This window comes from Poecilia mexicana, unplaced genomic scaffold (assembly GCF_051168715.1).
Source record: "Poecilia mexicana isolate PSO_F unplaced genomic scaffold, ASM5116871v1 scaffold_19, whole genome shotgun sequence".
Classification (NCBI taxonomy): domain Eukaryota; kingdom Metazoa; phylum Chordata; class Actinopteri; order Cyprinodontiformes; family Poeciliidae; genus Poecilia; species Poecilia mexicana.
Genome location: NW_028263388.1, coordinates 11,396,868 through 11,420,063, shown reverse-complemented (window position 1 = coordinate 11,420,063; position 23,196 = coordinate 11,396,868). Strand labels below are relative to the sequence as shown.

Here is a 23,196-nt window from a genome sequence, read left to right as displayed (position 1 = left end):
GAATCAAACTTGCAGTTTCATTTGCAAAATATATCTTTCAGATCTATTCATTGTTTTTCTTCTTTTATCATAGACTATTGCATGTTACATATTAATTATGTCACCAATTTAATTCTTTAGATGAAGGTCGGACTTCTGGAAATTCTGCCCACCATTCATTGCAAAGCTCCAAAAGAAGTTATGCAGCTGTTGGGCAGCCCAAGGCAAAACAGATTTGATCCGCTTGTAGACGAACAGGAATTTTCCAGCGAGGGAATTCAAAGGCCCTATCAATACTTAAGACTCTACTCCCAGAATCAGCGTCTGGATCGATTTAACTATCAGAAAGGATTCAGAGTTGGGGATCCCAGAGACTGCCTTCGTCTCTTGCTGCGTCACTGTGGCATGGAAAATCCATCTTGGGGTGAACTGAAGAACTTCTCCTGGTTCCTCAATGTGCAGCTGAAAGACTGTGAAGTCTCTGTTTTCTGTGATCCAGACTTCCTTGCTGACCATCTGCCAGGCTTTAAGGACTTCATTGTGAAGTTCATGATCCACATGGCAAGAGATTTCGCCTCGCCGTCTCTAAATACATCTGATGAAAGCCCCTCTCTTCACATCGAAAGCAATCTAGAAGATGACCTTCTTAATCGTCTGTCGATTCGAAAGCGATGGGAGAATGAATCACATCCATACATTTTCTTCAACTCTGACCATTCCTCAATGTCTTTCCTTGGCTTTAATGTGCAGATCTGTCAAAGGCGAAACACACTCAGGGCAGTTGATCCTCACAGCAATGAGGTTCTCATAGAGAACGTGATGTCACTGGAACTTTTCAATGGCTTGCAACGACAAAGGATTTCGCTTACCGAGGACTTTGACGAGCTGCCCCGGTCAGACAAAATCAAAAGGATTTCTTGTGTTGTTGGTGCAACCAGAGGAATCATGGACAGAAACTTTGATCCAGACCCAACCTACGAGCTCACGGCAGACAATGTGATGAAGATGTTGGCCATACACATGAGGTTCCGATGTGGCATCCCAGTTGTGATCATGGGTGAGACTGGCTGTGGAAAAACCAGACTGGTCCGTTTCCTCTGTACTTTGCAAAGAGAGGAAAGACCAATAGAAAACATGGTTCTTGTTAAAGTACATGGTGGAACCACAGCAGAAATGATTTATAAAAAGGTGCGGGAGGCTGAGGTTCTTGCCCTCAAAAATCAGAAGCAGCACAAGCTTGATACCATTTTGTTCTTTGATGAAGCCAACACCACAGAGGCCATTTTTGCCATCAAGGAAATCCTGTGTGATCAAACAATGGAGGGAAAACCTCTGAGGCCAGAAAGTGGCCTAAAAATAATAGCTGCCTGCAATCCGTACAGGAAACACTCACCTGAAATGGTGGAACGTTTGGAACGTGCAGGACTGGGGTACCGAGTGAAGGCAAACGAAACAGAAGACCGACTCGGCAAAGTCCCTTTGAGGCAGCTGGTGTACAGAGTTCACCCTCTGCCTCCAAGTATGGTGTCTTTGGTGTGGGACTTTGGCCAGTTGAGTGATTCAACTGAGCTTTCCTACATCAAACAGATTGTCCAGAAGAAAGTTTCCGATCACCGTTTGCCAGCATCGTGCAACAGCATCATTTCAGATGTACTGGCTGCCTCCCAAAAATATATGAGAAGTCGGAAAAATGAATGTAGCTTTGTAAGTCTGAGAGATGTAGAGAGGTCCATGAAAGTGTTAGTTTGGTTTTACCAACACAGTCGAGACATTTTCACCAACATAGCTGATCTCAGTGATGATCAAAGAGCCCTGAAGTGCTTGATCTTAGCTGTTGGAGTATGCTACTACCCATCTCTTGTAGCCAAAGAGGACTACCTGAAAGAAATTTGCCAATACTTTCCAAGACCTGTGAACCGTGTTCCAGCGTTGCAAGAGGAGATTTCATCCTGTCAAGACCTCTTCCTCCAGAATGTTCAGACAAGGGAGACCATTGCCAAGAACATTGCACTCAAAGAGAACGTGTTTCTCATGGTGGTCTGCATAGAACTGAGGATCCCACTGTTTCTGGTCGGCAAACCAGGCAGCTCCAAGTCTCTTGCTAAAACTGTTGTCGCTGATGCCATGCAGGGCCAGAACTCCCACTGTAATCTGTTTAAGAAACTGAAACAAGTCCACATGGTCTCTTTCCAATGCAGCCCCCACTCAAGTCCAGAAGGCATCATAGGAACATTCAGGAACTGTGCTCGTTTCCAAAAGGACAAAAATATGGAGGAGTATGTGTCAGTGGTGGTGTTAGATGAGATAGGACTAGCAGAAGATTCTCCACAGATGCCACTAAAGACACTTCATCCACTGCTGGAGGACGGATGCATTGACAATGACAAGCCAGATCCACACATGAAAGTTGGGTTTGTTGGCATCTCCAACTGGGCTCTTGACCCAGCAAAGATGAACCGAGGAATATTCGTGTCCAGGTGGGACCCAAGTGAGGATGAACTTGTGGAGACTGCCAGTGGCATTTGTTCATCTTCAAAGCAGATTCTTCTGAAAATAAAACATCTCTTCCCATCATTGGCCAAGGCCTTCTTAAATATCTGCAATGAGACCTCAAAGAATCAGTTCTTTGGCCTGAGGGATTACTACAGCCTGGTCAAAATGCTGTTTGCTGCAGTCAAGGCCACACAACAAGAGCCAAATGGTGAGCAACTTGTAGAGGTCATCCTACGTAACTTCAGTGGACAACCAGATGGCTTTGACCCAGTCCTATTTTTCCAAGACGTCCTGCAAGATCTGACTGAAATTCCCAGACCAAGAACCTTGCAGATGATATTAAGGAATCTTGATCATGGGACCAAAGAGGAGAGCCGCTATCTCTTGTTGCTGACCACAAACAATGCAGCTCTGCATATCCTTCAGCAACAGGTCTTTGCAAAAGGAGACTACCCACCACCTGAAATCATCTTTGGCTCAGGATTCCCAAAAGACCAGGAATACGCCCAAATATGCCGGAATGTCAACCGAGTAAAAACTTGCATGGAGACTGGAAGAACTGTCGTCCTCCTTAACATGCAGAATCTCTACGAAAGCCTTTACGATGCCTTGAACCAGTACTATGTTTACCTCAGTAAGCAACAGTACGTTGATCTGGGTCTCGGCTCCCACAGAGTCAAATGCCGTGTTCATACAAACTTCCGGTTGGTTGTGGTGGAAGACCAGAAGAAGGTGTACGAGCATTTCCCAGTTCCCCTCATCAACAGGCTGGAAAAACACAGAGTGGATCGGAGCACCGATCTGGAGGCATGGCAGCACCACGTTCTCAACAAACTGAGAGAGTGGGTAAAGGCATTCTCTGAAGAGGCCAATGATGATTTCAAGCCCTCTGACATTTTCATTGGCTTCCACGGTGATGCATGTGCCAGTGCTTTGTTGCAAGCACTAGAAAAGAGACAACAAACTGCTTCTGACAGGGGAGAAGAACAGGAAGAAGAGGACAAACCAAAAACACTTGAGCCAGATGACCAGGACCAAGTGGCTGAGACGGAGCCCAACAAGATGGTTGATGCAATGGACATTGAGCAAGAAACTGAAGAAATGGATAAGAATGTTGAATCCAGTGAAGTTAGGGATGATAGAGAAATGTTGGAAAATGAAGAGCTGATGGAGACAGAAAATGACGAGTCTGCCAGAGAAAATGAGGAAGAGGTCTTCAGCTTGGCGAAAAGTTTGTTGTTAAACTGTGCCACCCCCGATGCTGTTGTGAGGCTCAAATACTCAGATTTATCTAATCAGGACAAAGAGAAACTTCAGAGACTGTACTTCCAGCAGCAACATCACCACTCGCTCCGAGATTTTCTGGGAGCTTGTTTGAACACAAACCAGGACTCCAGCAAGTTCCTGGAGGTAAGGCTGAAATCTCATCTCCAACTTCACTCTTCCCTTTAGACTTCACAAAAACTCTTGACTGCACTTCACTCTATGTTCTTTTTTTATAGATCACAACATTTTCCAGCTTGCTGACAAAATTAGATGTAAGGGGTGTAGCCCCTGCGCTAGGACTTCATACAGACAGGATCCTCTTGCTGTCGCTCCACCAGTTTGACACTGAAGTCTCTTTCTGCAATAAAATACGGTAAAACAGAATGCTACCTCCTTTACCTCATTGAGTCATGCATTTTTGCATGAAGATAACATAACCAAAAATAAAAAGATTGTCTGACACCTGCCTGTTATGTTTTATAAACCCAGGCTACACTATTTAGAAATGTATGTCTTGAGTGTTAGATGTATTGTTGATGTCTCATTCTGAAAAGCTTAATAGATCTTACATATTCTCAAAATAACCGGGTGAATTCAGGAGTTAACCTCAGTTTGTTTCTTTTTATGCAAAGTAGCATAAATAGTTTTTCTGTGTTTGTGTGTGTGTCAGGACGTTCCTCCAATACGCTGGCAGCTCGCTCCACCTTCTGATCATCCAGATGGACCTGGAGGAATCCCAGTGCAGCGACGAGCTCATCGCTTCAGCAAAGTACAGGCCTCCTCTTTACTAAGCAGACTGGACGTTTGACTTTCCAGGTGTGTTGATGAGTATTAATGCCAACAGGTACTGCACCATGAATTACATGGCTTCAATGGACGTTCAGATGTGTTGGGTGATCTTCATTGTGAAGGTCTCAAGGATTCCAAGCCAGTCTCGGTACATTGGTTTCCAAGGAGGTGAGGACCAGAAGGACAGAGGTTGTGAATACAGTGTCGTTAACAACACACTTAAAGCTTATTTTGTGATTCCTTCCAAGGATTCTGGCATTCAGTTCACATCGATGACCTGAGGGATTCAGAGGACATGAGTCTGAATCTGTCGGATTTCTGTGGAACGCTCATCAGTACTTTGCTCAAACCTGCACTGCAAGGTACGAAACACCAGCCGGGCTTTAGTTGTCATTTTGTTTTACAAATGAAATTTAAATCCAGGCCAAGAATATTGTGTATTATAACAGTACTGTGAAGAACAGATAAATATTTTAAAGTCTTATTTTAAAAGATTCATTGTTTTCAAAGACTGAAACCACTAAACAAACACTTATTAATATCCTGGTATAAGTTCTCAAACAAAATCTTGAATTTAGTTTTAGTAATCTTCAGTTTATTTTAAGCACAACGTTTAAATGTGATCCAATTAAGATTATATTTCACTGAGATTTGAGGCTGTGGAGTTTTTGCTGCTTACTTAAAAAATGGTTTTTTAGCTGTTGTCACCTTTAAATACTTTACCCTTGTCCTGAACATTTACATTCAGCCTTTCCATATTTTACATTTAATACCACTGAGATTCTAAAGCATTTTCATTGCTACAGAAAATTTAACTTAGTGATAACTATTTTACCTAAAAATTCACAGCTTTTAGAAATATAAAAACGTGCAGTGCCTCTTTAAAGTACTGAAACTCCTTCAGCATTTTCACTTTCCTTTACCCTGATGCTCCTAAATAAAATCCAGTGACCAATTTCAGCCAGAACTCACTAGAAATGCACAAAATAACAAATCAGTCAGGGACAATGGTGGAGAGGTAAATTAATTTCTAATCAATATTGTATTGTGCGGTGAAGTATGGTATTGGCCTGTTAAAATCCATTTTTCAATCTTTGACGAGGTTTTAATATTGATGCTGATAGATTTTCTCTGTCTAGTCTGAACATGAAACTGATTTTTCAGATTTTTAGTTTTGAAAGGTTTTGTAATTCTTACATCATTACTCATCCACTTTAGCACATTACTTCATTTAGACTGAAATACAACGTAGATGAAAATTGTTGTTGTTTTATTTTGAACAGAAAATGAGAACGTCAGTGAAGGAATGCGTTTAATAAACGACTCAGAAGACGACAGAAAAGTGAGATTTTAACTAAGTAGATTAAAATAAAAATATAGTTAGTATTTTTTTGTGATTACTTTCTACCTGCTTCTCTGTGCAGGTGGAGAGAGCACACCTTCACAGCCCGTCTCTAGTCCGTTCTTGTATCCAAAAAGCTGTGGGTTTACTGAGAGACCCCGACAATCTGACATCGAGGGGCCTGCAGCGAATGCACATCCTGCTGACGCACCTGTCAACCGATCAAAACCCCACATCAGGTGAACTTCTGATGGATTTATTGCTCACACTGACTGGCCAACAAAACAGAACGAACTGAGGTTTTGTTGCTTGTCGGTTCTGATCCAACTCTGGTGTTTCCTGAAGCTCGCTTCCAGAGGGTTCTGCTGAGTCGGCTGGCTGAGACTCTGGCCCAGAGAGAAGAAGTGATGGCGACGCCTGAAGAATGGGTCAGCAAAGAGGCAAAGAAACGCCAGGCACTGCAGGAAGGAGGAACTCTGAGGTAATGTCTGAAGCCTCTCAAAACAAAAAATGTAATCACACAATGAGCTCAATTAGACATAATAGTAATTTTACTTACAAATACAGCTGCAAATTACAAGTTTTAATATTTGTTCTTAAATTCTGATTTTGAAAGATTCTGTGTGTTAATATTCCTTTGCTCAAAACTGTGAGCTAAAAATGAAACCAGCAGATAGATACTAATGCCTAATAAGAAAAACATTTGCAAATTGTTACAGGGAAGTATTTTACATAAAATAAAAAAGGGCATCCCTGCCCTGCCCACACAAAAACAGAGTATCTTCAGTCAGAGGCTTCTTCAAATTTGCTGTAATACAGACGGCTGCAGGATATCCTTCCTGCCCGCGTCCATCACCGTCTACAATAACTCTTTAAAGAATCTTGAGTAATTGGAGTTACAACAACATTTAATTTCCCTTTGGGATTAATGAAGTGTTATTGAATTGAATTGAAGTGAAACTATTATTTCCACTCCTGAAGCCCAATCTGAAGAGTAGGAGATGATACACTGCAGTTATGTTCAGCTAAAACCAGCATCTCTACTTGACTGATAATGTTTTCTGTTCAGTCTGTTGGATCCCAACACGAGGACACATCATTCTACTCAGTAAGGCATTGATTAGGTGATCACTTTTACCCGTATTTTCTGCAAATAAGTGCCTGAGTTGGTAATGTTTTTGTTAGGGAATTGGTGGAAATGTCAGTAGGTTGTTACATAAAGCAAGAATTTGCATCTTACGCAAAACATAAACTGTAGTTAGTAAAATTAGACTAGAAATTTCAAATTCTCCTAAGGTTTTCATCTTTTATTTATGCTAATGTAGCATTGTTGGTAAAACTTTGAGGTTTTAAGTGTAATGTTAAGTATTTACTTTTATGACCTGCATGTTTTCTGTGTGTGTAAAGACACACCCTGTGGCGATGCCTCCAGTCCACCGTGACACCGGTGCTGGCCAGCATCTTGGAGGTGATCGATCGGTACTCCAATCTGGACCTGCTCTCTGCTGACAGACTCAGTCCGGGTCTCGTGAAGCTCTGGATGGACATCCTGGCAGACTCGCAGGTTTTACACCTGCCACCTCCATCAAATCCAAGGTACCGACTGGATGATTTGCCTTTTACAGGCTTTATTTAACTGGAGGAATTCATTGTTAAAATAAAAAACATTTCTTTGACTGCATTTCCCAGCGACTCAGACCAGGAGGTTCTGGTGCAGCACTACTTCCTGTTGGACAGTGAGCAGCAGTCGTGCTCGGCTCCGTTCAGCTGGATGATTAAAATGAACCTGGACAGCCTGTGGGAGGAGTCCGAGTTCATGCCAGGTTTGAGGCCAGCTCTTAATCAGATATTTAGAAATATTTTGTGATCTGATTTGTATCTGCTCTACAGTGTCTACAGAAGGAAGCACAGAGAGGATTCTCCAGTTTGTGAGCAGCTTCTCCAGCAGCGGACCGGGCCGTCACCTCCAGCAGCTTTCTGAGGAGGAGCGATGGGAATATGGTCGTCTGTTCCTGCAGGACTTCCTGCTGCTCTCTTTGAAGATAAAATCCAAGGACGAACTCAAGGTTCAGAGATTTTCACTTGTTGAGATGTTGTATCTTGATTTAAACCAAAATAAAAATCAGTAACTGTGTTTCCATTACGAATGTATGTAAAACTTTGTTGATATTCTGCTAATGCTGAAAAAGCATGATTTCGCAATTGCGGTGTTTCCATTAAATCACACCTTACTAAGTTTGTTAATGCAATTAGCCGTTACAAAACATGCTGTGCTGCCTCTGTCCTCCTACTACTTCCTGTCGTCTTCTTTGTCTTTTCTGCCAGTAGTAAAGAACATTTCCCATCACGTGACTCATGTGATGGGAAAAAGTGTTTTGTAAAATCCGCTAATTTTAATACAGCCAAAAAAAACAAGTCATCACAGTGCAAAGACTTTTATAAAACCATGTTTTTTTTTTAAATTGGAATGTTTTCATGAAGTGCTTTTATTTTCGTAGTTCCAATTTGTGCAGTTGTAAGGTCAGTGGAAACGCAGCTGAGTTAAACATGTTTTAAACAGTTTTGTCACATAATAGAACTAACTTTCTATTTTCCATCCACGCAGCAGCTTTGATCAGTAGTTCTTTAGTGTTTGTTTGTTTTTTTCAAGCTTGAGACCAAGTTTTAGATGATCTGCTGTCAAAGCAAGCTGAGTTGAAGAGAAATTGTGCTAGGGCTTAATGAGACAACCTACAACTATATCTGAGCGTCAAGTCATTTAGAAATAGGAAAAAAAAATCCAACTAGTTTCTAAAAAATTTTACTTCCTTAAGGTGATAAAGGTGATAAAAGTTTTTTCTGTCTCATCCATTAAGTTTAGTAGCCTTCATAAAACACTATGAAGTGACTTAACACAAAGTCTTTGTCTGAAGAGGATATTTGCTTTGACTAGGACGTATATACCTATACTGATCGTACATGTCATGCGCAGGTGTTTATCAGAGCCATGCAGGGCTGTTTGACGGAGCTTCAGACGTCCATGGGAGCTGCTCCTGATCTCTCTCCTGCTTGGATCATGGCAGCTGCAAAGTATTTTACAGCCAGATTGGACATGCTCAGCCACATGTTCCTCCTGCAGCCACAGCTGGCCGCAGACGTTCTTCAGCGTGGATCGATGAACAGCGAGCAGGAAGAAATGGTGATGCTGATCTTCTTTATCTCTGACTTAAAGAACAATGTCGAGGCATTTCTTTTCCAATCTGAGGGTTATCGTAATGTGTTTTTCATTCTGCAGGTGGAGGACGTTTTGGCCCTCGGGATCTGCGTCGAACAGATCAAACTTTTGACTGTGACGTCCCTCGATGAATGCAGGTCGTTTGTGGGCAGAGTGGAGCTACTTCAGCCGTGTCTGGACAGAGCCTTCAGCCAGAAATACGGCGCTCTGTGTAGTGCTGCCTGTTTTCAGCATCTGGCCTCCATCAGGTGCCTAAAACAGTTTTAAAAATTGATTCTGTTTGTCTGTGACTCCACTGTTTAACATTTGACATAGTCTGTAATCATTATTTATAGTATATACCTGTTATGGATGGATGTGCAACTAAAAAAAATAGTAATTTAAAAACATTTTCTGATTACCAGACATTTGTAGTCCAATTGCTGTAGAAACATCTTCTAAACATCTGAGTAAATTTTTGTATTTATTCTATAAAATGGGAAAAAAATGACAAAGACTTGGAGTTTTGTGTCTGAAAAAAAGTTGAATTCTCATCAGAGGAAATGTGTTTGTGTTTGTTAGATGTTATTTGATCCGAAATCTTCTTTCATTTCAGGTCATTGTGGCATGGGATGCTTGTTGTTGCATCTTTTATCCAGCACATCACTTTCAAAGTGAAACAAGATGACTCGAAGCTTAAAGAACTGTCTCTGAAACACTGCAACCTTCACCTGAACGTACGTCAGAGAGTTGTTTAGCATCTCTGATGTTTTTTAAACTGGTTTAAATCCTAAACTGAGTTAGGAGTTAGAGTCTAAACTAATGAGTTTTCTTTCATATTAGTAATCGTTTGCGTTCGCTGCCTGATGGAGACTTTTCAAAGGTTCAGTAGCTAAAATAAAGTCAGATGTTTTTGTTATAAAGTCTGTTTTTTTTTTTTGTCCAACAGCTGATGCAGGAGTCTCCTGATGTTAGAAGTGTAAACACGCTGGAGCAGCTGATCCGGATTCTCAATTCCTTCCATGACGAGTGCATCAGCAGGGACCTCAGGTCAGATCTTGTCCTTTGTTTGTTTTGTCATCATCTCTAATTTAGGAGATTTTACCTTATTTGGATATAAGATTATACATTATGGACAGTAAAGATGTGAATGACCCTTTATGTTGAAGGTTTGGAATCTCCTGCCCAGTTTGCCTGCTGGAGTTCACTGAACCGGCCATCCTGCCCTGCCAGCACGTCATCTGCTTGCCATGCCTTCAGACATGCGTTCAGCAGAACCGACGTTTCTGCCCAAAATGCAGGACCGAGTTGCCAAACAATTTCACGCCAACTGTTTCCCGCGGCGTCAAGTGAGTTGAAAAGAGTAATACAAAATCCCTCTAATGTCCTGTTCAGCCAGAATTTTACTGATGAAAATAAATTACAAAATAATTGCGCTGACGAGTGCTGATCCAACCTGAACCAATACTATCTACCTTATAACCTTTATCAGAGTTTCCTCGCATCTTTTGAAGTCTTAAATTTATGTGTCTGTAATTAAGGCCTTGAATGTCTTACGTTTATAAAAAAAAAAAAAGTGAATTGGCATTAAAACCTTAATCACGTGTCTTAAATATTTTCATGGTAGGACAGTTTCATCTTTTTTTTTTTCATGAGACTTTTCTGTCAGGAAAAAGTTTGAGTCACAATCAGACGCTTCATTGCATTCTGTGATTCATTCATTAGCAGCTACCTCTAGCTAGCTGCTAATATTCCCTTACTAGCAAGCTTTTTGCATCTGTCATGGGTAAGTGTACATTTATCACCTGGCTCACTTCTGTTGGTTTGGCTTGGTGCTTCTTTGTAAAGAAAAGCCACAAATCGACCCCAGAAATTCCCAACCATCCCCTATATTTATCTTTTTTCTGTCTTAATGTAACTCAGGGTGGCACTCGAGCAGCAGGCAGCCATCAGACGCCGGTGCAACTCCTTCTTCCTGGAGGTCGTGTCCAGGTTCTGTTTGTCAGAGGGGCAGAAGCCCGAAGACGGCGTGGTGGAGCTGCTGTTCTCGTTGCTCGTCTCTGCTAACGGTCAGTGACTGAACGAGTCGGTTTCAGTGAACACGCACCAGGTCATTAGCAAATGTCTCTCTCCGCTGTCGTTGCAGGAGACGTTTACCGCACCAGGGAGCTCACTCCTTTCCTGGAGTGTGTGGATAACAGTCCAATGGTCCGATCGGTGCTGCCGAAGCTTCTGCTGCAGTACAGGTGAGGGAGAAGGCGTAAACAACTTCTCATGCTGTAGTAAAATCAAACTCCTCCTCTTCCTCCCTGTGCTGCTATTGCAGTCTGCAGAAAAACATCCAGGCAGAGCGAGGAGGAGTGTCTTATCGCTGTCAATCAATCAGTTTGTGTATGCGCTGCTCGGTGTGCTGGTGGTGGAGAAACAACTTACTGTTTCAGGAAAACCGTTTATCTGCCATCGTTGATGGTCGTTCTAACTAGCTTGAGCAGCTGTGGCAGGCTCTGTTGACAGGGAGGGACTGCAGTTTGTTCTGTAGTAGCAGAGAACAAAGTGGAGAGTGTAGGCAACGTGTACACAAGCATGATTGGCAGCGCTAAGACCCTCCTTCTGGTTCTGCTCATTTTTTTTGTCTAACAAAGCGGTGCATTTCAGCACTAGGAGGAGAAATCTCAATTTTTTTCCCCAAATTATCTGTCACAAACCAAACTGTCACTACAAACGTATAACAGCATATTTTTATAGAAGTTTAACCAAAGTACATGTCTTAGTTTTGACCAGGTGAAGATTCACATCCAGAACTACCTGAGGAATCTGGAGAACAACCTTTTGGACCAGGAGGACCGAACAGAACTCTACCTGCTGTTTGTCAACTGCTTCCAGGTTCACCGGCTTTCAGACTTTGTTATTGTGTTGCTGATATTTGTTCACAAACAAACTGAAACTTTGGACCGATGACAGTTTGATTGCTGTTCCAAATGTGAACTGCTTCTTTCCGTCCTCTCAGGATTCCCTGCTGTGCTCAGCAGCCAGAGAAGTGGATCCTGCTGCAGAGCATCAAGCAGATGTTGGATTTCTGAGCAGGTTTGCGAGGAAACAAACTCCTGACAGACAAGAGGACCCAGCAGAGTTTCTCCTTAACATCGCCAGACTGAAAATCTGCCTGAGCACGGCTGCCAAGCTGCTCGAGAAAACTCCAGCTCAAGGTGATCTGGTTTTTAAAACCAGCTCCGTAGTTGCACATATGTGCTAGAACTGTGGAAATGAATATGCATGCTTTCTTTTTCTGATGAAAAAAAAGGTGGACAGGCGATGGCTACAGAATACCTGCGTCAGGTGAGAGGGTTATTTGAGTACGGCGGCAATGATTGGCTCAGAGTTTACCTGCTGCGAGCGCTGCACAGGTGCTCTGGGATGGAGTCCATCATGTCCCTGATGAACAGCCCGGCCTGCAGGTGGATCTTCCCTGCACAACTACTGCAGCTCCAGGTGCAACACTTTGATACATCATTTTGTTTTATTTTTTTGTGGACTATTTCACAGTGATTCCGACTGATGCTGTAAGTTGTAATTGTGCTGTTAGGATTTGATTTAAATTTAAAAAAAAAAATTTTCTCTCAGAGAATGATTCCAACAAACGTAGACCACTTCCTTTGCTGCGGGACGTCTTACAGAGATCTGAGAAACGCTGTGGTTCAGGTTCTCCTGGAGAACCGGTCCGACAGCTTTGTGACCGAGCTGCAGGTGAGAGCTGCTCCAGAGCTGAAGCATTACTGACTGATGTAGCTTCATGTCTCCTTATAGCCACTAGAGGCCAACAAATCTTAATCATTTTAACTTTTGGAAAGAAGTTAAAATGATTAAGATTTGGACTGATTTCCACAGCATCCGATGAGCACAGAGTGGTCACATGTTGGCTGTAATCATCAGATATTGACAATATTTTTTGTGTGTGTTTTGTGACTTTAATTTATTTTTTGTGCAATTAACTCCAGATTGGAGTTGCACATGGAGTCTGTATGCAGTTATGTTCAAAATCATGCTAAAATATATGTATTTGTGTATATTAGTTTTATTGTTTTTACTATTTATTGCATTACTGCTGCATATGCGAATTTCCCTCTTCGGGATAAATAAAGTATTTTTCCTTGTGCTTTCTGTCTGCAGAAGCTGAGAGGATCTCAGGTCAGCCTGGTGGCTCTGGCTCTGTTTAGACGGGTCACCTGCAGGTACAGATCACCTGATACCAGCATGCATCCTTCCACACAGGTACACCCTGTCTAAAGTTCATCTGATGTTCTTTAAAAGGAGTCCAAAAGGCTAAAAACTTTTGAAATTATTTAAGGATTAAGATTAAAAGGAAAAGCTGTTCGGCTTGTGTAGCTTGTTTTAAGAGAATGTTCAAAATGTTCTGTAGACTTTCCATTTCCTGGTAATTCAAATTGCTAATAAAATACTTGCTCTCAAATATTTCTAACAGCCTTTTTTGTACGATCGTTCAGGAGAGAGAGAGACTGAAAGCTCTCCTCAGAAACATCGACCGGAATGAGCTGAGGGAGTTCTGCTCGGCTCTTCTGATGAATCGTATCGGCCGAACAGGGTCCGATCTTCACATCAGCTCAGATCTGTCGGGTCTGAGACAAACTCTCCTGGAGCTGCTGGTCCATCTGGACTCTGTGCTCCTCTGTGGAAATCCTCTTCTGGTCCCACTTCATCTGATCGCCTTCCAGCCTGAGAACGTCCCAGTGAGAAGCTTGTTTATCTGTGTAAAAGAAACTCAGTTTTGTAGATTCATGTAATTTTTCTTAGTTGCAACCACCACATCTGAAGATGAGAGACAGCAGTCTTACTTTTTAATGATGCGCAGGATATTAACTGATGAACAAATTCTTATTTGACACAAAATATGCATATCTACACATGTTTTTATATTTCAAAATCTCTTTTCATATTGTTAAAATCCAGAATAACCTCTGTTATTTACTGTATGGACTTCACCTACCTTCCTCATTATTATTAATTTTCATTTTTCTTTTTCACCCAGGACCTGTACCTTCCAACTATGCCAGATGATCACACAAGTGAAGCCAGACAGTGGCTAAGAGAGAAGAAACTCCAGGAGTATAGTAAGTGCTAACATTATGATGTCATATCAAGTTAATAAAAATGGATTCACATCAGTTCTCAGATTATGTAGTATTATTAAAATAGTGGTTTCAGTAAAGAAGGAGAAAACCCCCCCGAAAGCTTGAAAGTTGCTGCATAAACAAGATGAAACTGTAGAATCGTGGGAGAAAACAAGAAACGTATATTAGCAGTAAGGAAGAGTCAGTGAGCGTTCAAATGATTAAATAAAGACAGACATATAAATAAATAAAAAACTTAGGATTGTCCCAGGTTTTCTGTAACTTTTTTTTCTGAATTGTCGCATCAACTCTGAGCAGCTTTCCTGCGTTAAACTTCTTAAATGTGATGTTTTCCTTTATTTTTAGCCTGTGCAAATGGACATGTTTGCTTTGTGGGAGAGGTAGGCATTCACTATTTGTTTTAATCCCTCATAAACTATTAGCAGCATAAAATGAGCTTCATTGAGTCTGTCATTAATCCTGTGTTGTCTCATAGTGTGGAAAGCCAGTGGTCAGATCATTCTGTCCTGACTGTGGGCTTTCCATTGGTGGAGAAAGACATGTCCCGGTGGCAGGTTTTACTCAGCACAACCACCACAGGTGAGACCAATACAAAAGCACTTTTTATTGCCTTGTTGCTGAAAACGTGCTGTATAAATAAAATTATCTTTACCTTCTGTTGATTTAAGTTTTTGAACAATTTCACTTGCACGTCTTTGTTTAATCCATTTCTTTTGGTGTAAATGTCAGGGACCAGACCCGGACAGGACACATCCTCGGTGAGGCTCATCGGAGATCCGACGTTCCTGAAAGACAGATGACGTCGGCTCAGTCCGGCATCCTGCGGCTGCTGATGCACCTCGCTATGCTTCAAGGAGCCGTAAAGAACCACAGAGTGAGACTGGACCTCATATTTCTCATCACTTTTTAATAATATTCCTCCATATTAAGACAGGACAACCTATGTCTCATTATATCAGAGAGTCAGTGACATGATCCATCCCCGTCCGCTGGATGTTTTCCAATTTCTGTGGCACCACCTGGAGAGGGACATGAAAGTGTTGGGAAAAACTCTGGACCAGAACAGTGACGACACAGCAGTTATGGTTCATCTCATCCTGACACGACTCCCTGAAGGTAGAGCCATCTTTACGACGACCTTTCATTGACTTTTAGGTCGAGAAGTGAAAACGTGACTTTAAACGTGCCAATATTTGATGAAGCTTCCAGAGGAGCGAGACCGGATCTGTCCTCCAGACAGGGACGGGAGCGATGGGAGAAACTCGTCTGTGATTCTGCCATCAACCCCGTGCTTCAGGTAAAAACGCTTTAAGGTGTTTTAAAAATAAACAAGTTAGAAATCCAAAGGTTGTTATGCAGTTTGGAAAATGCAGGATTTGATTTAAATGTTTTCCAGGTCTGAATAAGTGGGAAAAAATGGGGGAATAGTTCTGCAACTAACCATTATTTTAGAAATCAATTATTCTGTTGATTATTTTGATACTTAATCAACTAATCAGATAAAAAAATGGCACTTTCTACAGATTTTATATTTAACCACTTAGTCTTATTTTTTGCAATACTAGAAATACATTAAAAAAAATACAAATTCACAATAATTAAATTATATTTTTAAATAAGAAAATATAAATGTTATTGCTTAGCATGCAATAACAGAGCATTCATTTAGTGAACATTGGCAGCAAATGATAAATCTGCAGCTAAATAAAATTCTCCTAACATTAACATATGAAATGACCTTTTGGCTCGACTTAACATCAGTACGGTGTTGGGCTAATCTTTTATTTTTTTAGATTAACCAGTTAATAACTGGATATCAAAAGGTGCTTAATATGAGGTTTCTACTTGAACCAGATGACGCTCAAACTCGGCTACTTGATGAGTTTTGGACAGAACATATTTACAGACAAAGAATGGTTTTTTTTTATCTTAAAAGCAAAATGTTTATATTTTTGTGGAGCTTTGGCTTTAATTACTGCTCTGAATGTGTTGCTCTTTTAGCATTTTTTTCTGTCTTTTTACTCCATTTATGAAATAATCAATTCCCAAATTAGTTGACGATTTTTTCAGTAATTCATTAATCGCGATTAATTTGTTAAGTCGTTGCAGCCCTAAACAAAGAGTAAGCATAAAAATGTTTCTATTTCCAAACTTTTATTTGCTGTAGTTTTCTGGAAATTTGTCTCTGGTTCTTGCAGTTCCCATATTCAAATGTTGACTAACACAAAAAGTTTTTTCATTTTGTAAAGGTGTGTTTAAAAAAATACCAAAAACTCTGGAAACTTGTGTCTGAAAGCGTTTTCATGTTTTAAACTGAGACGTTTCTGACGACGAGTGATGGAAAGCCTCTCTTCCTTCCTGCTTTAGGACCTGCAGAGGAATCTTGGGGAAGCCCAGGAGAGAATCGCCTCAGATGACGGACTCTCTGGAAGCCCCCTGATGACGCTGCTGTTTGCCGACCCTGGGAGGATGCTGTCCCTGCCCTCTAACTGCCCGACGGATCGCTCGTCCTTCTGGACTCTGTGTGAGACGATGACGGTGGAGCGCTTCTCTCAGTTGGTGGGAGAGAAGTCAGGACACGACTCTCTGCCGCTGCTCAGCTTGTTCATGAAGAAGGTACCCAGCGCTTCGCTGGCGGATGGGCAACACGTTGTCATCATTTGTTTTTTAGGGACAGGACCTACAAATATCACCCCCCAAAAAATTTAACTTTTAGCTTCTTTTTTGTGTTCATGAACTGATTCTGGTGGTGATATAGCACATTTATTAACCCATTTGGATTGGAGTTTTAATGTCCTTGTAGGGTAAAGTACCCAAGTAAAATTGGCTCTTTGTCTTCAAATTAAACCAAATTGTTGTTAAACATTTGTGGAGCAAAGAAAAGAGCATTTTTGCTTTGATTATTTTAAAGATATTAATCAGGGTTTCCAGAGATCATCAAAGGTCAACCAGCCAGTCAAAATCAAACAAAATATGGTGTCAGTCAAACTGAGCTACGTTAGTAATGTTTTGTGCAGTTATAGTTTTTAAGATTAAGAAAAAAAAAAGAATTCCTGCAGACACCAGAGATTAACTTGTCCTATAGCACACACATTAACAAAATGAAACAAAACTGATATAAATATTTCTTTCCTATGTTTGTGCACAATTGATCGACACAAAATTTATTTTTTGTAAATGTGGACTGGATGCTTGACATTTGATGAACACTGGAAACATTTATTAATATCTTTAAAATGATAACGGCACAAACTAAAAAATCGTTTGAGGTAGAAGAAGGCGGAGAGGGTGGAGGAAATACATTTACATTTTTGGTATTTCTTCAACCCTTTTTGAAGCTCAAGCAGACTCTGTGTGTGTGTGTGTGTGTGTGTGTGTGTGTGTGTGTGTGTGTGTGTGTGTGTGTGTGTGTGTGCGTGTGCGTGTGTGTGTGTGTGTGTGGGTGTGTGTGTGTGTGGGTGTGTGTGTGTGTGTGTGTCTCAGGTACACTGTGTGCGGCAGCTCCATCACCTGCCTGAACTGGCTGCTCTTCAGTCGGACCTTCTGAGGGTGTTTCCTCTGACGTCAGTGAGCTCGGCTTCTCAGACCGTCGCACAGGTGCTGCAGCGAATCCCTGCAGGTGAAGCAGCATTTCCTCTTTGACTGAGCAGCTGCAGCAAAATGCAGGAATGCATCCGCAAACAGCCTTCTCTCATCATCCTCCTCAGGGTTCCAGAAGGTGCTGACTGAGAGGGTGAACAAATTCATCAACGTGTGGAACCTGCTCAGAGCCGAGGTGGCAAATAACTGTAAGGGTGGAGCCGTTTACATTTCAGTCTGCATAGCAACTGCAGCTCTTCAAATGGTGTTACATTATAGAATTACTGTGTCAATAACATAAGTTATAGTTAGCATATATATAAAAAACCTAACTTTAGCTGCAGGCTGCTGAATTATCCGGATAGTTAAATTAATCTTTATATTTCCCTCAAATATAAGGTTTTAATTTAACTGTCTGGTTGTCTTCTTGTGTTTGAGGAAAACAGTTTTAAGTCTTCAGTGTTTGGTTTCATAATATTATGGGAATGTCGGGGCTTGGCGTATAATCTGCAGCACGATGTGGAAACATGATATGGAAACAAATACACATCAACATGCTTCCAACGTGTTTATCCTTATTTTCTTAAACTACTGCTTAGTGAAAATAGAGAAGGTCTCGAGGACCAAAGAGGTGAAGTTAGAAGGTTTACAGATGAGGGCAAATTATGGTGCATGATTCAGTTTTTAAAATATGTAGAATTTATTATTTTTTTTTTTTTACATATTTTGATTTATGTAGAATTCACGGGAATCATGTGACACCAGTGGTTTTAGAAGAACTTTACTGCGTTTGTTTGTTTTCTTGGCAAGAAGTTTACAGTTTATTGTTAAAAAAAAGCAACACTTCTTCTCTCATTTTGTTCTATGATTTTTTTCAATTTTTTTGTGATAATCTGCATGATTCAAATGTGTCACTTATTTTATTTTCTGCATAGAAAAGCCTGATGAACATTATTTCTGCATCTGCTGACTCGTCTGTGTTTGTATTTGTGCGTTTAGCTGCAGATTTGGGGGCGGACGTAAATCTTTGTGAGAAGGAGCTGACGGTGGAGAGCTCCAGTGAGTATCTGAGGCCGTGCCGACGCGGCCCTGGTTCATGTCTCCAAACTCTGGTTGACTTCCTGTTGGAGACTCACAACGGCCTGGTGAGGGAGACCAGGCGAGTGAGCGGCCAGGAGGGCAGGTCAGTTCTGCGCCGACAGCAGCCTGAGGTCGTTGCAGTCACATGCTAGAATGGCCCAGTGAGAGTCAATACTAGAGCATCCTCGACATCTGGGGTCGCCCTGTTACTGATTTTGTGAGACTCCCAACTGCAGTTCAAGAATGATACAAATTCGGCCCATCCATCACAGGTATTTGATGCAAATTGAGATTTTTATTTTTGTTTGAAATAAGGGTAAAGTTATTGGAATGGAAAATGTTAAGTTCAGTACAAAATATTCACTTTTTTATAATCAAACTTTTATCATAAGTAGAACCAAGTCGGAGCAAAGACTTTAACTGAAAAGCCGACTTTGCTGCACCAAAATCAGCTCTTATCTAATTTGTTAAACTCGGCTAAATATGGGGAGCTTTTTGAAAGAAAGTGACCCAAATTCTGTTCTTGTAACTCTGAGTAAATTTGTTCAATCGAGCCCAAGAGAATTAAAAAACTAGATGCCTTGTTTGGTTAAAATTTTGCACATTTAGTTTATTGTTGAGTAACCGAAAAAAAAACAAACGTTTTTTAGTTTTTTTATTTCTTTGGCTCACATGACAAAACGTTTGGACTCCCCTGCTCTACGTGAAGGAATGACTCTAGGAAGTTTATTTTATTCATGTAGATTTTAGATTCATCCATAACCTCTGAAACGCTGTTTTCCTGCCTGTCCTGTCACCTTCACAGTGACTACAGCGTTCCACTGGAGAGGATATCTGAGACCCAGCTGACTCTGTGCCACCCTGAGCGAGAGCTGCTGCCGCTCGTTTTAGCAAACTGCAACTACACTCTGCAGAAAGGCGGGCAGACGGACAGCAGCTACGACCTGCGGGTCATCCAAACCCAGCTGGCTCGCCGCTTCCTGGCTGGAAAACCGCTCATCCAGGCAGTAAATACTGTATATATATATAGCCTTAATGCAAATTGCAAAACAGTGAACTTTCTGCTAATCTGCATATTTTCTTTCTCTGAATCAGGACACTTCCAGGTACCTTAACAGAAGTTTGCAGGATTTCTCTGTGGTTCTAGCTGAAGTGAGAGGGAAGATTAATCAGGTAAGTTTTTTTTTTTTCACTGACTCAATTTTTTTTACAGTTGGTTTTTTTTCTTTTTCCTGGAACTGAGTAATGCCAGCTGCAGAATGTTTTCAGTAGATCTCCTTGATGGATTCCTGCGAGTCCAGACTGTCGGAGGTCAGAGAGCAGCACATCTGCTGCTCTCCTCTGGTCTGCTCATAGCCTCCGTGTGTCTGTCACAGGAAGCGCTGAAGGGCTCGGTGAGCAGCGCCACAACTACTGTCATGCGTTCGTACACTGACGTTTGTGATGCCGTGTTCGTGGTTGAGATCGGCCTTCGCTTCCTGGGAAAGGCAGGCGGAGATCCAGAGGGTCAGCTGCTGTCTTACCTCACAGACTCCCTGAAGATGGGTCCGCAGATCTCAAACGCTGTCGCCAAGGTGTGAAACGTCTACAAGTATCTCTGTGGCAGCAGAGATATCAGATTTATACTTACTGACGTTCTCCTGCACCAAATGCTGCAAATATTGTTCTGAAAATTAATCCTGTAAAAATGCATTTGACAACTTTGTCTTCAGGTCTTTGTAATACGTAGCCAATAAAATAAACAGCTCATATTGTGCAAAATTCATTTTCTCTCTAAATTTAAAATCCATTCTCAAAATTTAAAATCTGTTCTTAAAATTTTTAGAAAGTGTGGAGGATTCTCGTTTATATTTGTGCAAAAACATTTCAGTTTATATTTAAAACTGATCGTAAAATCAACTGTAAATAAGCACTTAAAAAATACAATTTGCCATACTACACTCTATAGGAGATGTCCCATTCAAAAACACTAGGACTTAAAATAAACAAGTAGTTAGACCTAAAAGTATTCATACTCCCGAAGATTTAGATATAAAACCAAGAAGTTTGTTTCTGATTGGAAATGAGACAAGCGTCTCTCAAAAGATAAAGTTAAAGGAGTTTCAACTAATTAAACAATAATTTATCTTAATTAGAATTAGTTTGATAAAAATGGGATGTCAAAGATTATTTATGCACTTCATAGTAATTAATGAAAGAATCTATATTAATCAGAACAAGCAAAACTTTCTATTGATTACCTGTCAACTTTTTGAACGTTTCCGCTGTTTTAATGTTGAGCTTTAAGTCTTTGTGGTTGGAAGGACTCTTCGCCATCACCCTTATCTTTAGTTCCCTCCACAGATTCTCAATCTAATTTCTCCAAACCGTTATTACTTCTAGTCAGAAGAAAAATGTTTGACAAATTGAAAGATTGCTTAATTCTTCCAAAAATTGTGGACTTAACTATAGATTGAGTGGGAGATGTTTTAGTTCCTTACTGCTTTATTGCTGGCTACAGCCTTGACATTCTGCTGTTATATCTGAACAAAATTCACATTTCTGATTAATTTTAAAGCTTTGGGGGGCATCTTTCTCCTTCAGGGTCTCGGGGAAAGCAAACTGAAGCACAGCATCTTCACCTGGCAGCTTCTCAATTCTTGGAAATCGGAGCTCATGCTCAGCAGGAAGCAGGTAAATCTGAAAAATCCCAGGAAGCTTCAGTTTGAATGCAAGTTTTTTTTTAAATTAGTTTGTAAATTTTGTATGAAAAATGTACAGCTTTTGTGGTAAAAATGCAGGCTTAAAAAGTAATTTGCATTAGTAATTTGAAAGCTTCGAGGTTCAGACATAAAACTAAACAGATTGAAGGATATTCAAGAAAAGAAACTGTCACTGTAGAAAGAGAAATTGTATTTATCTCGCGAAGTTACTTATTTCTTTAATTTAAATTGTAATGACTGCAGTGTTCGTATTGTTATTACTATTATTTTAAAAAATTCTTTTTTTTTAACAGTTTACATTTACAAACAAATAGTACATGCTTCATTATAAAACAGTATTTTTTTAAATAATGAGTGGGCCATTATTTGTCTTGATATATTTATATTTCTCTCATAGACTTAAAGATTGTAAGCCTGTGAGAGAGTTTCATCTATAAAACTCTTTCTCACAAAAACGATTTCAAAAACCTTGTGAAGTTCTGTGGAAGCACCTAAACGTCTTACTTCTGACTCCAGACAGATCCAAACCACAGAACATGGTTTTGGGTTGTAACGACTTTTCTGAATGCTGGTTCCAGGACCCGTTTCACAAACTGCCTCCAGAGTTCCAGCAGAAGCTTTCGGAGGAGGAGAGAAGAAGGATGAAAGCTTTCTTTACTGTCACAGATGTTGAAACTTTCACTTTGGAGCTGCATGAAATCCTGCTGCTGAAGACGAGCAATGCGGTGCCCGAAGAGCGATACCAGCCTCAGTGGGAGTAAGATAAAGCGATTAACATTTCTTCTTCTTCTGTGAAATGTAATTTACAACGTGTGTGTGTGTGTGTTTGTGTGTGTGTGTGTGTGTGTGTGTGTGTGTGTGTGTGTGCGCGCGCGCGCGTGTGTGTTTGGTTTTGGGAGGAGGTTGTCACCAAGTCATAAAATCATCCCTAAAGAATTTAAAGTTATGATTTTGGTTTACCAGATTTGGGAGGAATTTTTTCAGGAAGTGTGCCTATTGTCAGTTAAAGATTACCACCAGGATCTAGAGGAATCTGGTGAATCCTGACAGCTTTAATCAGAGCAACGTGTGGCAGCCTTAACTGGCAGTCTCCCAGACCCTCAGGGATTTGGAGCCTTTTGACTTCCAGGATCAGAGCGTGACCCCTCCAGGCAGCCATCTGTCAGCAGAAAAAAGCTTAAGTTGTACCCCCTCTGCCACCGCTCACTCTTGTTAAAGCAGCAGCTGGGCCAGGACTCAAAAGGGAATGCATGGGGTGAAAACAATAGATCCAGAGCTGACAGTTGTTTTCTCCATCTTCCCCCTCCCTGCTGTTTGCAGCATCAAGTGCATCTTAGAGAGCCATTTGGAGCAGAAAAAGCTTCCACCTCTGCAGGGACTGGAGGATTTACCAGAGGACATCCTGCTGGGGAAAGGAGCTGATGTATGGAGAGCTGCTGTGGAGTTTAAAAGAAGATAGAAAACCTGGAATAAGATGTATTTATTTGTTTTAAATAAGGGGACCTGATTATGATTACATTTTCCTTTCCGTTGTGTATATATTGCAGCATATTTTAATTGTTCTTTATCTCTTAATTATGTCCTACAAGGTCAGTTAATAAAATTATGAATAAAACTTTGTCTCGT

The 23,196-nt window shown here is 40.9% G+C and overlaps 1 protein-coding gene across 1 annotated transcript in view; it reads left to right on the top strand.

Moving 5' to 3' along the window:
* The window catches only part of rnf213b (ring finger protein 213b), a 39,590-nt gene extending 16,405 nt beyond the window's left edge, over positions 1-23,185 (top strand). The window contains exons 27-66 of the mRNA XM_088000887.1: positions 121-3,882; positions 3,975-4,111; positions 4,409-4,507; positions 4,583-4,695; positions 4,776-4,889; positions 5,811-5,869; positions 5,952-6,108; positions 6,215-6,350; positions 7,277-7,465; positions 7,559-7,692; positions 7,760-7,935; positions 8,841-9,047; positions 9,144-9,331; positions 9,679-9,799; positions 10,012-10,112; positions 10,232-10,411; positions 10,986-11,131; positions 11,209-11,308; positions 11,834-11,945; positions 12,070-12,268; positions 12,364-12,551; positions 12,684-12,806; positions 13,230-13,331; positions 13,565-13,807; positions 14,107-14,188; positions 14,555-14,589; positions 14,685-14,788; positions 14,939-15,083; positions 15,169-15,325; positions 15,412-15,506; positions 16,577-16,825; positions 17,693-17,828; positions 17,917-17,997; positions 18,788-18,971; positions 19,674-19,875; positions 19,964-20,041; positions 20,245-20,442; positions 21,452-21,541; positions 22,149-22,327; positions 22,891-23,185. Of these exons, the coding sequence (XP_087857013.1) occupies positions 121-3,882; positions 3,975-4,111; positions 4,409-4,507; positions 4,583-4,695; positions 4,776-4,889; positions 5,811-5,869; positions 5,952-6,108; positions 6,215-6,350; positions 7,277-7,465; positions 7,559-7,692; positions 7,760-7,935; positions 8,841-9,047; positions 9,144-9,331; positions 9,679-9,799; positions 10,012-10,112; positions 10,232-10,411; positions 10,986-11,131; positions 11,209-11,308; positions 11,834-11,945; positions 12,070-12,268; positions 12,364-12,551; positions 12,684-12,806; positions 13,230-13,331; positions 13,565-13,807; positions 14,107-14,188; positions 14,555-14,589; positions 14,685-14,788; positions 14,939-15,083; positions 15,169-15,325; positions 15,412-15,506; positions 16,577-16,825; positions 17,693-17,828; positions 17,917-17,997; positions 18,788-18,971; positions 19,674-19,875; positions 19,964-20,041; positions 20,245-20,442; positions 21,452-21,541; positions 22,149-22,327; positions 22,891-23,029 (9,240 nt within the window). The 3' untranslated portion in view covers positions 23,030-23,185. The remainder of the gene's footprint in view (positions 1-120; positions 3,883-3,974; positions 4,112-4,408; positions 4,508-4,582; positions 4,696-4,775; positions 4,890-5,810; positions 5,870-5,951; positions 6,109-6,214; positions 6,351-7,276; positions 7,466-7,558; positions 7,693-7,759; positions 7,936-8,840; positions 9,048-9,143; positions 9,332-9,678; positions 9,800-10,011; positions 10,113-10,231; positions 10,412-10,985; positions 11,132-11,208; positions 11,309-11,833; positions 11,946-12,069; positions 12,269-12,363; positions 12,552-12,683; positions 12,807-13,229; positions 13,332-13,564; positions 13,808-14,106; positions 14,189-14,554; positions 14,590-14,684; positions 14,789-14,938; positions 15,084-15,168; positions 15,326-15,411; positions 15,507-16,576; positions 16,826-17,692; positions 17,829-17,916; positions 17,998-18,787; positions 18,972-19,673; positions 19,876-19,963; positions 20,042-20,244; positions 20,443-21,451; positions 21,542-22,148; positions 22,328-22,890) is intronic.
* The last annotated feature ends 11 nt before the right edge of the window (positions 23,186-23,196 follow it).